Raw genomic sequence first — 14591 nt, forward strand, 5'->3', positions numbered from 1 at the left:
AAAGCATTACTTCCATAAAAAGTCACGTAACTCGGAAGTAACGTAAAGCATTACTTCCATAAAAAGTTATGCGAAAGTAACGTAACGCATTACTTTCCATAAAAAGTCACGTAACTCGGAAGTAACGTAAAGCATTAGTTCCATAAAAAGTAATGTGAAAGTAACGTAACATTACTTTCCATAAAATGTAAAAAAGTAATGCGAAAGTAACATAACTCATTACTTTCCATAAAAAGTAATGCGAAAGTAACGTAAAGCATTACTTCCATAAAAAGTAACGCGAAAGTAACGTAAAGCATTACTTCCATAAAAAGTAACGCGAAAGTAACGTAAAGCATTACTTCCATAAAAAGTAATGCGAAAGTAACGTAAAGCATTACTTCCATAAAAAGTAATGCGAAAGTAACGTAAAGCATTACTTCCATAAAAAGTAACGCGAAAGTAACGTAAAGCATTACTTCCATAAAAAGTAACGCGAAAGTAACGTAAAGCATTACTTCCATAAAAAGTAATGCGAAAGTAACGTAAAGCATTACTTCCATAAAAAGTAATGCGAAAGTAACGTAAAGCATTACTTCCATAAAAAGTAATGCGAAAGTAACGTAAAGCATTACTTTCCATAAAAACTCACAAGTAACTCAGAAGTAACGTAAAAGCACTACTTCCATAAAAAGTAATGCGAAAGTTACGTAACGCATTACTTTCCATAAAATGTCACGTAACTCGGAAGTAACGTAAAGCATTAGTTCCATAAAAAGTAATGTGAAAGTAACGTAACATTACTTTCCATAAAATGTAAAAAAGTAATGCGAAAGTAACATAACTCATTACTTTCCATAAAAAGTAATGCGAAAGTAACGTAAAGCATTACTTCCATAAAAAGTAACGCGAAAGTAACGTAACGCATTACTTTTCATAAAATGTAAAAAAAGTTACGCGAAAGTAACGTAATGCATTACTTAACATAAAAGTAAAAAGTAACGCGAAAGTAACATAACGCATTACTTTCTATAAAAAGTAACGCGAAAGTAACGTAATGTATTATTTCCATAAAAAATAACTCAATATTGTAATGCATTACTTTTAAAAGTAACTTTCGCCAACACTGACCAAGACTTGTCATTTGCACGTACATATAGTTACTCTTTTGTAAGTTGATTGCTTCTATTGTCGTCTTTTGTAAGTTGCTTTGGATAAAAGCATGTGCTAAATGTAGGTCACGTGTTTTCTGCTCAGGCACAGGTCACGTGATCACAGCCGCAGACGCCATCGATCCGCCTCTCGTTCTCTGTCATGTGACTCCAAACACATGACCAAGAGCCGGCGGTCTCGCTCCAAAGGACCAGTAGTTATTTTTTATAGTCAAAGTCAAGCAGAAACCAAGTGTTTGTAGAAAGATGCATGCATAAAGAATATGGGAGAACTCAGGCGATTAGTGTTTGATTTAAAGATTAGTTTGGCGTCTGCTCGGAAAAGTCGCAGTGTTAAGTTTTTCTTCAGAAGTTCTCATGTGTTTGAAACACGATTTGTATTAAAGTCTCGATAGAAGCATCTATTTAGATCAAAAGACGTAGTATTTTTGCCATTGCCAAATAAAGACGATTTTAACGTATTGCATTTCAACCGCGTGAATTCAAGTTCATGTGGATTTATGAATGAATTGCTAGATTTAAAATCTGCTTTGAACGGTCTATACACTAAAAGTTTATGAATACTTCCATATGCATTAAAGTTAAATTAAACCTTATTGTAACTATTAGTTAAACAGGATTTTAGTGCATTAAGTTCTAGTTACTAGAACATGATTAACCCCTTACTAGTAACCCCCCTTTTTGGCATGGAGACCGAAATTACATACCCAAAATAAAAAGGTTTCTGCTCATGATTCTTTCTGACTAGATACATAATCAACCTTTGTTCACAAAGCTGACACTTTAAAGTTTACTGTTCAGGAATCAGAATCACTCAGACTGTTATGATAATAGAGATATATAAGCTCAAAAATAAAAACAAAAATAAAAATATTAAAAACATATGTTTTAAATGTATTTAAAAAAATGTTGATGTAGGAAATGAGTTTGAAAACACAGTGTAGCTAAGGCCACAAGTCTTCCAAGACTTCATAAAAAATTTCATAATCGAATCTGTAAAACTGTGAATTTTATGAAATATTTTCTAAGGCCATGTCATGTGTGTTTTTAGAGAAGGCTAATCAGATTGATTTATGGCCCTTGTCATCTCTGTAAGATCTCACATGTAAACTTTCCTGTGCTCTTTGTGTATGTTTCACTGTTGAAAACTGCCCGAATCATGATTGTATTGTTCTCACCAAACGGTTCTTTCACACCTCCGCCAAGTATGACACATTATCCGCATTATTCTTTTATCATTATTCTTTTGTTTTTATTCCACCTTTATTAGCCTTGATTGTGGTTTTTCAGGCTTTACAAAGCAACAAAGCAGCGATCTCACGTCAGTCTCTCTTTGCATTTAGCCCTTATTTATCAAAAGTCTTACTATAAAAATACAACAAAACATTTTCTTACGACCTTACGTGAATAATTGAGACAAAAATGCATTATGAAGAAGAAAAGCACCTGCTATAAGTAGCATTGGTGCTAACGTTAGCATCAAGCTACATCTGACAATTTATGAAATTATTAGTACACTTTTACTCAAAACTCACTTTAAACCCCGATCGAGTGTTTATAATAACTTCCTTTAGCGATCAGGGGTGGAATTTGGTCGTTTACTGTTGTAAAAATATGTTATTTGTAGCCTTTTTCATCGCTGCACAAGTTAGCATTTCCGATGTACATTTTCGATTTTTTTTTATAAAAACGCCCCAGATCTCAAGAAATTCTCATACCAAGCTTTACTATCGTAATCGCGGGTTTATTATTCGGATATTTTGTGTGTACAGAGGTGTTTCAGTGTTGTTTTGGCCAGATAACTACCAGGAAGTGTGCAGGAAGCATGTGACACGATGGGGCGGTGTCCAGATATGAAACTGTAAGATTGACGTTTGAAAGACCCAATCAGAGTCTGAGTCACACACCGCACGAGCTGTGACTACTGCACGCACACAGAGATCGCTGGGAGAGGCTGTTTATCATCTGATCGCGTAAATCCGTGGAAAATGAATAGAAATGACGATTCTGTCTGAAGAAATATGAAGTAAACATCAGTAAATATATCCATATATCTCCGCAGATATGCATCTTTGGTCTGTAAATCCTTATTGACGCTGTTCAGTGAGTCTATGTGAACACAAATAAACCGCTCTTGACGTGACTGAATATGAGGGAGTTGTGAATTTCTATTCAAAATGTGGCATAATACGGATTTATTATTTTGCACTCCTGACATAAATCACTAAATATCTGTCACTGCAACAATGTTTTATCAAAATATTGGTCAAATATCGAAGCTTGAGTCTTTAAACTTTCCATTGATGCACAGTTTGTCCAGATGAAGTAAGACAGTGATGTTTAATGTGCTGTGAAAGTGAAACAATAATAAACTGGGGCCGTCAGCGATGTTTGCACGCAAAGGGGTTAAAATAAAAATAAAATGCATATGCAAACAGTTATCAAATCATTATCAAAGGTTAATAAATGCTGTAAAAACGTATTGTTCAATGCATTAACTATGAAGCACTTAAAGACGCAGCAGGACAACACTAGTTTGCATCCAAGTTTATTTCTGAAATTCCCTACTCCCTCTATACAAGAAAAAATGACTTTCCACAAAGGCAGCAGTGAACGCTCAGTGATAGTAATATTTATGTTAAGGGCAGGGGAAAAAAAAATCATCAATCACAGTGTACGCTTGCTTTTTCTTTAAATAATTCCTGCGGTCATCTTTGGCAGGGTTTGGCGGTCAGTTTACAGTCAGGCCGAAGTTACAGTTCAAGCCAATAGAGCTGCAGGCTTCAACTTTACAAAAGCCAATGCAGGAATGCTGCGTAATACTCGGACAGCGGACGTCCAACGTTTGCAACGCAGACCAAAAACAAAGACTGCCAGGGACGCAACAGCACTTTAAGTTTCATAAAATCGTATAGACAAAAAATAAATCTACAAAAATGGAACTAGTAATATTACACAACGATTAAACGGGGTTCGTTCGACTACACAAAACCGAAGTTCTTGGTCTTGATGGCTAGTAAAAGTTTCTGTTTGAGAATCTGTTTGGAAGAGTAGAGTGGCACGTAGAGGCGAGAGATGCAGGTGTTGGCGGTGGGAAGGTGCTGGTCGTCCGGCGGCCGGATGGTGATGGAGGGCATGGGCTGGAAGCCTTCTTCACTGGCCGGAAGAGACGGGCTGGACGTCCAGAAGTACACCTGCGGGCGGCACGCACCGATGCATTAACATCTGCTGTAGGCTTAAATGAATAGAGGAAAAGGAAGACACAACGTACCAGGTCCTGGCGCTCCGTCATGCTCATCTTCTCAACGATGGACCAGAACCAGCGCTTGAACTGCAGCAGCTTCTCTGCATTCTCACCTGCAGGTTCGATCCAAACCACACCGGATCAAATCAAGCAGAGCACACAAACCTCGTTCCTCGAACAAATGCGTCAGATTTATTTGTGACCACAGAACAAGTTAAGTGATATTTATGCATCATCTGAAAGCTGGATAAATAATCTTTCCATTGATGTATGGTTTGTTAGGAAAGGACAATATTTGGTCGAGATAGAACTATTACAAAATCTGGAATCTGAGGGTGCTAAAAAATTAAATAAATAATAATAAAATCATCTTTAAAGTTGTCCAAATTAAGTTCTTTGCAATGCATGTTACTAATCAAAAATAAAAGTTTTGATACATTTACAGTTAGAAACTTACTAAATATCTTTATGGAACATGATCTTTACTTAATATTCTTATGATTTTTGGCATAAAAGAAAAATCTATTTTGACTCATACAATATGTTATTTATTGTGCTCCAGGGTCACGTTCTAAAAAAATAAAAATAAAAATAATAAAAAGTAGCGTTTTTTGTTTTGTTATTAGATGGTGAAACTTGGGAAATTTATTAAAATGTCTATGCATTTTATTTTATTTTTTATAAAAATTGTGTGTGAAATATTGGAGTATAGTATTAAAGATCTGAGAGTAAAGCTCAGCTTGCATCCCAATGTGTTGAACACAACTTGAATATATTGAATTAGTTTAGCATTTAATATTTTCAGTTTTCATTTTAATTTGCTAAAGTTTGAGCAATTTTGTGTGCTTTTGGCATTTAAATTAATTTTTTATGTCTATATAGTTTTATTTTAGTTACATTTTTAGTCCAATTTATTTTAATACATCAAATTAAGCAAAAAAAAAAAAAAAAAAAAAATTTAAATTATTATTTTTCAAGTAACAAAAAAGATTTGGTTTTGGTTCTCAATTCCTCAGAAAACAGGACTTTGATATCTTCATTTTGCATTACAAGTAAATGCATCTTGATTTAGATTCGGGATGCAACTTAGTGATGTATATCCGAGTGAAAGCTTCTGGAATGTAGGGAGGGATTTCACCCTTTGACGGGAGTTTGATTGACAGGTGATTGGACCAATCATAACACTGAATCCATCATTCTGTTTGACTAACGTCAGTGCAGTTATGAAGCCCTGTCGTCTTTTCAAAGTTGAGACGACATATCTCAGATGTTCATTCATGTTTATTTCATGCTATAACTAGTAATAAAGAGAAAGAGATGATCAGTTCACATGCCGCTTGAGCAGAGGTCATTCAGTGTTGTGATTGGTCCGAGCACCTGTCAATCAAAAGGGGGCTAAAAGCCTGGTCACTGATTAAAGATTACACGTGCAAACCCTGTAACGTTTTATCAAATCATTCTGAATTCAAGCACGCACCTGACTCGTCATTGAAAGAGGTGAAACTGATGAGCATCTGGACGTTCACTTCTCCACAGCCGTTGACCAGCAGTCTGAAGTCCTCCGCCGTCAGGTCCTCCAGAGCGTTCTTCGGAAGCACATCCAGAAGACCCTTGCGCATGGCCTGCAAAACAACATCTTCACTTACATTTCTGCATCTCTCTCCATTTCTGGCACTACCTCAAAGCAAGATAATGTCTCACAGCGCTAGTGTAACTAACAGTAGAGGCATGGCTTCGATTCACAGGCAATAAGAGCTGTCAAAATAACTGAAAAACTGATTTTTTTTTATTATTATTATTATATTTGAATCAAAAATGCATAGTTTCAGTTAGGGTGAAGAAAGGATTTCGGCTTCTCTTCTGAAACCACAAGATGATGCATCCAGCAAAATATTCCTAATGCACGTTTATTCAAAGCATAAGATAACATGACTATCTGTGGAAATGTTTAGAAACCAATTATAAGAGTTGCTTAAACCATTATAAACATAACAGCATCATGGTTGGCTTTGCATTTAATTATGCATGCATACGAGTACATTTTTATTTAAAAACATGAGTTGCAGCGGGATCGGGGAAAAACCTTCATTAAGTCTCTTTAAAGTTGAACTTGCATTAATGTTACATGGATTTCTAAACATGCATCTCTCTTGTGCGAGACGCAAGTGCAAAGGCGATAGACGTCCCTCTAGAAAATGCATGTAATATGGATTCTGTGAGAACGGCTTGGTTTCAGTTTTAAGTAAACAAGATTTTGATACTTGCATCGTCATCACATCTCATGCACCACTGATAAGGCTGCCTCTTTAATGCACACCTAAAATTAATGCGTTTTTCTTTTAAATTCGACGAATATTTGACAGCTGTATCAGGGAATGCATGCGCTGAAAAACTGTTCAGCTTGCATAAACGCATCTGTCAGATGCATGAATGTAAAAGATTATCTGGACAGTTACAGCTCCTTCTAGAGCATGCACAGCTCTCGGAGACGTTACTCACATGCAGAGGCTGTTCTGCCACCACCAGCATGCGGTGCTCTGCGTATCTCCTCACGTACTCGTACACGTTCAGAGGCGTCACAGGCATGTTGACCCCACCGGACAGGAGCTCCACCTGCAGAAGCAGAAGCAAACCTTCAGTCACGAGCACAGACGTAGCTCTACCGCTGACACAGAGAGGCTGGAGCCGTTACCTGTCCAGATCCTTCCTCCTTGCAGAGGTCGATGGCGAAGGCCAGGTCCATCGCTGCAAACACAGCCTCCGCCTCCTCGGTCTGAGAGTGACGAATCAGCTGCCGCAAACTCTCGTACATCACTGGATCGAAGAACGCAAAGTCGTGCCAGTTGACCTGCAGACAAGAGAAGAAGAGAACGAGCCTCAGTATTACTTCCCTGCAATCTGACTATATTTACAGTTTAAAAGCAACTTTAGTTTTACATTTTCATTTTAGATCAATTCAAATGTCAAATTGTTTCTCAAATCCACCATCTTTAATTTTGTGTTAAATTATAAATCAGTCAACAAACGTACCTGATTAGACATGCTTTTTGATTATGAATTTAATTATTCCATTAAAACGGAACACAAACATTTAAATAGATTCTGGAAAAAATAAAAATTAATTCCATAGGGCCTTTTAAAAAAATAATAATAATTTTAATTTGCATAAAAAAAGAGCTTTTATTTTTTTTCCACCTTCTGTGTTCTCCACTTTAATGTTTTAATTAAATATTAGTTATCAAAAAGAATTGAAATCATGAAACTTAACACTTTGAATAAATTGTTTTCAATTAATTAGACATGCCTTTTTACTATTAATTTTATTAAAATGGTATCCAGAAAAATTTAAACTGGGAACAGATTTCGGTAAAAAAAATAATAATAATTAAAAAAAAAAAGATTTCACAGTGTCCTAAAAAGGTCTTTTTTTATACTTTTAATAAATTTGTTAAATTTAACAACAAAAATATCATTGTTGTGCCCTGTGAAATGTTTTATGTTTTTTGTTACATTTTTTAGTTTAATGGTTTAATACAAAATTTGGGGAAGAAAGTACCACTAAAATAAAGATGTCATAGGGCAATAAAAGAACAAATTTTGTTAAACTTTAATTGCATGATCAAAATATTAATCGCAGCCCATATTTTTCCACCCTTAATTAAATTATTATCTTTCCATTTTAATTGTTTAATTACATTTTAGTAATCAAAAAGCATGTGTAGTTAATTAAAAATCATGAAACTCACAATTTAACGTCATATTCAAGTTTAATTAGACATGCTTTTAGTAAAATTTAATTTAACCATTAAAGCAGAATACAGAAAAATGTAATAGAATTTGATTTTTTTTTTTTTTTTATAGCCAAACCTCTCTATGACACTGAGATATTCACCTTCCTGCCGAGCAGCACCTTGATGACGTGTCTGTTGAGGGTGATGGGGCAAAGCTCATTCTGGAGCAGACACAAGCCAAGTATCCTGGAGGCAGAGGGTCAGGGGCATTAGTTTGAGGTTCAGTCTCACACAGATGCTCAGGTGAGTGCGTCTCTCGTACCTGCCGATGTTTCGGAAGCAGTTGAGCCTGGCCTCCGTGTTCTTGCCCGGACGGGGCGAGTAGAAACCCCTCTTTCCCGGTTGGTAGAACAGAGGAGCGTTATCATCCCCGTCATCAGGGTCGTCCAGCTCCATGTCTACCACACTGCGGGTCGAACCGTGCCTCTTTCTGTTCTCCTGCTGCTGGAACATCACACTTACATCAGACCATACATATGCTCAATCCATCCTGATGCAAACGGACCAGAGAAGAGACATACCTGTGCTTTCTCAGGAGTGTCGAGGAGGCCGAGGTCCAGGATACTGTCCGCGCCGTTCTCCCTGCGCAAGAGAGAGAAGATCATTCATGTGCATTAAAAAAAAAACATCACAATCAAATGCTAAACAATGAATAAATGCATACATTTAATAAGGTGCATTTTTAAATACTAATAATAATAATAAATAAGACAAGTTTTTTTTATTATAGTATCAAATTAAGATATTCATTTATTTTAATTATACTAGTTAATAATTGTTCAATTATATGCTTATTAAATAGATTAAATAATTGGGTTCATATACATTTAATAATATTATAGTATTTAATCATAGTATTTTATAATTATGTGATTTTAATTAGACTGTTCTACAATTATAAAATATTACAATGTGTTAATATTTACATTAATAAATACTATAATTATATATGTATTTCCTAAATATATCAAATACTATAAATAACAGTAATTAGGTTCAAAATTATGCAATTTATTTTTATGATATTATAGTATATATTTAATATAGTATTTAATCATTTAAAAAATGTAACTCATTTAGTAGTATTTAATGATTATGTGATTAATTACACTATTTAACAAATATAAAATATTAGTGGTTAATATTTACATGAACTACTATAATTACAAATTAAGTTACATAAATAAAATGTAATTTATATATATATATATATATATATATATATATATATATATATAAATATAAATTACATATACATATATATATATATTATTATAAATAAATATAAATATGTATAAATAAATATGCATAAATATTCATAAATTTATAAATATGTATAAATGAATTTATAAATATTTATAAATAAATACATTTATAAATAAATATTTACTTTTTTTTTTTCAAATGCTGTAAAAAAAATAAATAAATAAAATAAAAGAGGGGAAAAAAAGGTGTTTTTTGTGTGAAATCTGAGCGGCACATGTTCCTGACAGGTGTGTGGAGATGACTGACCTTCCGTGAGTGATGAGGAGCTCCATGGCTTCTTCCACACGGGCTCTGAGCGAGTCCTCACTGGCCAGGAGCAGCAGCAGCTGAGCGGGAGAGAGCTCCAGCAGCATCCCCGTGATCTTACTGGCAAAAGCCTGTAGAGAAGAGCACAGGTCACACACTACATCAGCTTCTCAAAGCCCCGTGTTCATGAATCCTGCTGGCTGCGCTGGTGTGTACCGGCTGCATGGCGTGCACTCGAGGGTAAAGTCTCTCTCCTAGAGCTTGTCTGTGAGCCGGAAGAGGCTCTGGTTCATCACTCGGGTTTCCTTCTGATGCAGGTCTGAACGGCCGTGTGTCGATCGACAGCTGTCTCCTCGAGTCCCTGCAAGAACAGTGTGGAAGAACTAACGTAGGGCTTCAGGAATTATTATATAGAAATAAAATTAGTCATTTAGCAGACGCTGAAATATAAGTGCTATAACAAGTCTGTTAGCTTAAACGCAGAACACGTAGCAAGGGATTTTAAATAATGTAATGAATAAAAAGAAAACCGAATAGAAAAAGAAGAGAGCAAGGGTTTTTTTTTTTGCTTTTGTTTATTGTATAATAAATGAAAAGAAAACAGATAAAATAAAAATCTAGGTTTATAATCTTTTTGTATTCAATTAAATTTTAAATAAAAAAATGAATCCCAACTAAATTAATAGTATTGCTCAAAAAAAAAAAAAAATTTAAACGCATGAATATTTAATAAAAGGTTTATTTTTAATTATACTTTTAAATAAATGCATTTAAACAAAAAAAAAAAACTAACAATTCATAATACTGTTTACATTTATTTTTCCAGAAAACACATGAATATATCCAAAAAGATTCTTTTTTTTTTAATAATAATTTAAAATAATTGCATTCAAAAAAAAAACAAAAAAAAAACTGCTTACATTTTCTTTGTCAGAAAATACATTGATATATCATGAAAGATGACCTTATAAAACAAAATAACATGAAATAATTTTTTATAATAGTGTTTTTAAAAATCTCCATAAAATACAGCTTCAATTTATTGCAGCTTCAATTTATTACAAAAAAAAGGTATATATATATATATATATATATATATATATATATATATATATATATATATATATATATATATAATAATCATCATCATTTTAAATTAAGATATTGCTGAATTTTATTTTTTGAAGAAAATATAAATTTCCAGAAAATACATGAATATATCATAAAAGATTATCAATAATTTTAAATAATTAAATATTTTTAAATAGTATTATTTCAAAAAAACATTAATAAACATTAATATTACTTAACATTTATTCCACCAGAAAATACATCAATATATAATAAGAGATTATCTTCAGTATTAAACAATTATAAACAATGGTTTTATTTAAAAAAATAAAAAAGATATACCTGTCACGGTCTCGTCTGGATGCAGCTCTCAGTCCTCCGCTCCTCCTCTCACGCTCACGGTCTCTGTTCCTCAGACGCTGCATGAGATCTGCACACACACACACACCAATATCACTCGCAGACCCAAAAAATATTATATACTGGGAAAAAATTTTTTTTACAAATTTGAACAAATCAGAAAAATAAAAGGCATCGAGGATGAAAAACATCAAATTATGCTTAAAAAATAAATAAAAATAAAAGTCTAAAAAGGGCTAAAATCAGTAACTAACACCAATACTCACTGCTAGCCTGCATCCCCTTGCTGACGCTCTGAACACAGTCCAGGTTGGGCAGCTTGTCGTTGGAGAGGAAGGCCTGAGCGATGGCCGTGTAAAAGCTGCGTGCCACTCCGCTGCCCTCTCCAGGTTCATCCTTGAAGGTCACTTTGACGCGGTGCACTGCCATCGGTGTGGTGGTGCAGCGGCGGCCGAAGTGAGCGTTGATCTGCCGCATGGTCTGCTGGATGAGCTGCTCTCGGTCGCGGTCCACCTCCAGAGCCAGATCACGAGACTGCAGGTTCCTCAGCTTCTCCATCTCACGCCGAAACTTGGACTCCTTCACCTCGAACCCACCCAGTTCAGTCAGGATCTGTCCCCCCCACCACCCGAGCAAAGCAGAGGTTTAACGCTGGGAACGAAACAGCTTGACAGGCAGCGCAGGAATGAGCCGTACTCACAGATCCCGGTTCTGCTCCGACGTCCTCCATGAAGACGCGTCCGAACAGCTCCAGGGAAAGCCGCCAGCGGCCGAGCAGCATGTCGTGAGAGATCACCATCCCCATGAAGCTGCAGTGAGGACTGGAGGAGACCGACCAGACGTGTCACTAAAGAAGTCATTGGCAGCTGTTTGATTGAAGCTGTGAGTGTGTGGACTCACATGAACGTGGGAAGCGGCGGGCCGTCGCTCTCGGTCAAACCGATCTCAGCGAGCAGGCTGCTCTTTAACTGAGCCGCCAGATCATGAGGGGAAGGGCCGGGTTTAGACGCGTCCATGTCCTGCTCCGCAGCCGTCTGCCCCTCGCCGACCCTCTGACGAGACTCCATCCTCATCACGTTCTTCATGTTCGCCGAATACGACATCTTTGTGGGTAGAATCTGGGATGAGAATTACCCGTAGTAAAATATTGTAAAAAATACTGTTTTACTTCTCACTGTTTTTGAGAACTGCATTTCTTACTGCACTGAGAAACTAACATAGGTTTTGCAAAATATATATATATATAGATATTTTATTTGCATTTAAATAAAAAAAAAATTAAAAAAAAAAATAATAATTTATATATATATATAATAAAAAATATTTTTTTATTTTTAAATATTTTTTTTATTTAAATGCATTTTTATTTAAAGTAAAACTAAAATATAAAAATGTTTTATATAAATGTTTACATAAATTTTAAATAATGATATATTATATTCAAATATAAAAAATAAATTGTAAATGCATTTAAAATAAAACTACATATACAAATTAAATAAAATATAAAAAAGCAATAAAACATTTAAAACTAAACTAAATCTAATCAAAATAAAACAGAAACTACATAAAGCTAAAACAAAACTACACAAAATTTAAATGAAATTAAAAGTGGGTAGGCTTACATGTATTTGAATAAATTAAAAAAAGCATTTAAACACACAAACACACAAAGAGGACAATACAATTTGGCATTTAAAAAATGCATTGGAAATGTACTTAAAATAACTTTTTATGAAAAATGCACCAATTTTCAGTATTGTAAAAATAAATAAATAAATAAATAGAGTCATGTTTACCTGCAAGCAATTCATGTCCACACTCAGATCCGTCAGGCCTTTACTGGCCATGTACGAAGATGAATACAGACCCTGACTTGGTCTTCCAAACAAGTCCTCCTTCCTAGCGTTAGGCTGCGAGAGGAAGAGGACGAACAGCAGGGTTACAGACAGGAAGGACATCACAAACCCCCTCTAGTGAAGGACAGGACAGCGCTGACCTGCAGGAGATGCGGCTGGTCCGCCAGAGGAATGGCTTCGGCGAGGGGCACTTCGAAAGGATTGGGAGGGATGCATCCCAGGAAGGTCATGGAGTCCGAGCGGCGGAAAAAGGGATGGTGCTGTCCGGTCTCAGCAGGGAGCGAGTCCTCGTCCTTGTCCTGCAGGGAGGAGCCTGAGGAGTCCGGAGGAACAGAGCAGTTTGATTGGTCCACTTCGGCTCGAGAGGCGACTCTTAAAACATCGGTGCTGAACTCACTCTGATTGGTGTCCTCGTCGTTCTCGTGCTCCGAGTCCTCGTTGTCCAGACCGAGCTCCAGCAGCTCACGATTCCTGAAACGGGAAGAGAACATCGTTTAGAGAGAACACAATACACAATCAAACAGATCAGGACAAAGAGTGTTATATTGACTTGTGTTCACCTCTTCCTGTCAATCTGAGTGGTGTCGAGGGTCGTCTGCAGATTCATGGCTTTAATCCAGTAGATGAGCGCCTGGAAGACGTACGCCACGTGTTTGAGCGAACACACATCCAGCACAGGAAGAACGTCTGAATGCTCGTCATTATGGGAACGCATCAGAGACAGAGCGTAGTTCAGGAAGTCTCCTCGAGCCGACATCATCCCCTGACGAGCCGTCAGAAGAGTTGCTGCACGCCTGGGACACGGAGAGGGAAGTTATAATACGGAAATAGAGAGCTGCAGGAGTGATGCGCTTGTAGGTCAAAACCAGGGAATTAGCATTTTAGCACGTCTGACTCCATCATACTGAAGTCAATGGGTGTTTGGTTAAATGACAAAAATATTGCACATTTTATTCTACAATATAAAACACTCCAGATTACACACACACACAAAAAAACACTACATAAGATTTAAAAAAAAATAATAAATAAAAAAAAAATAAAAAATAAATGAATTAAAAAAACAAAAATAAAATTGAAAAAGGAAACTAAAAACTAAAACAAATATAAAACTAAAACAAAAAAAAATTTAAAAACTATAATCATTTTTTTTTAAATTAAACAAAACTAAAACAAAACTAAATAAAAAAAGAAAAAAAAAAGCATTAAAAAACTAAAATAAAACTTCTTAAAGTATAAAATAAAACAAAAATTAATAAAAATAAAAGTTAATCCACAAGCTACAAAATGACAAGCTATAAAATTATATTGGGTTTTTGTCGAGGGAACCACAGAAATTAGAAAATTCTCATTTTTTAATTCATACAGACAAAAAAAAAAAAAAACTCATCGTTTACTCATTCTCATGTCGCTCCAAACCCATACGAGTTTCTTTCTACTGTTGAAAACAAAAGATGATATTTTGAAAAATGTTAGTAACCAAACAATTGACGGTAGCCATAGACTCCATAGACAGTGTTTTTTTTTTCCATACTGTGGAAGTCAATGGCTACCGTCAACTGTTTGGCTACCAACATTCTCATATACAACCTCAAAATCTGAG

General features: G+C 35.3%; 1 protein-coding gene across 6 annotated transcripts in view; it reads right to left on the reverse strand.

Moving 5' to 3' along the window:
- Nucleotides 1-3682: 3682 nt before the first annotated feature.
- The window catches only part of LOC113059339 (E3 ubiquitin-protein ligase UBR5), a 42473-nt gene continuing 31564 nt past the window's right edge, over nucleotides 3683-14591 (reverse strand). For 3 of the 6 annotated variants that reach the window (XM_026227770.1, XM_026227766.1, XM_026227769.1), the window contains 18 exons: nucleotides 13549-13782; nucleotides 13386-13459; nucleotides 13129-13301; nucleotides 12929-13042; nucleotides 12030-12247; nucleotides 11830-11950; nucleotides 11396-11741; nucleotides 11112-11199; nucleotides 9915-10059; nucleotides 9699-9829; nucleotides 8708-8768; nucleotides 8449-8630; nucleotides 8288-8372; nucleotides 7088-7243; nucleotides 6895-7008; nucleotides 5873-6017; nucleotides 4423-4508; nucleotides 4133-4345 (listed from right to left, as the gene is read on the reverse strand). In XM_026227770.1, the coding sequence (XP_026083555.1) occupies nucleotides 4133-4345; nucleotides 4423-4508; nucleotides 5873-6017; nucleotides 6895-7008; nucleotides 7088-7243; nucleotides 8288-8372; nucleotides 8449-8630; nucleotides 8708-8768; nucleotides 9699-9829; nucleotides 9915-10059; nucleotides 11112-11199; nucleotides 11396-11741; nucleotides 11830-11950; nucleotides 12030-12247; nucleotides 12929-13042; nucleotides 13129-13301; nucleotides 13386-13459; nucleotides 13549-13782 (2686 nt within the window). Of the gene's footprint in view, nucleotides 4346-4422; nucleotides 4509-5872; nucleotides 6018-6894; nucleotides 7009-7087; nucleotides 7244-8287; nucleotides 8373-8448; nucleotides 8631-8707; nucleotides 8769-9698; nucleotides 9830-9914; nucleotides 10060-11111; nucleotides 11200-11395; nucleotides 11742-11829; nucleotides 11951-12029; nucleotides 12248-12928; nucleotides 13043-13128; nucleotides 13302-13385; nucleotides 13460-13548; nucleotides 13783-14591 lie in introns of all 6 variants that reach the window. The other 3 variants (XM_026227765.1, XM_026227768.1, XM_026227767.1) reach the window with 3 other exon arrangements.

The sequence above is a fragment of the Carassius auratus genome, chromosome 41 (genome assembly GCF_003368295.1).
Source record: "Carassius auratus strain Wakin chromosome 41, ASM336829v1, whole genome shotgun sequence".
In the NCBI taxonomy this organism is placed as follows: Eukaryota; Metazoa; Chordata; class Actinopteri; order Cypriniformes; family Cyprinidae; genus Carassius; species Carassius auratus.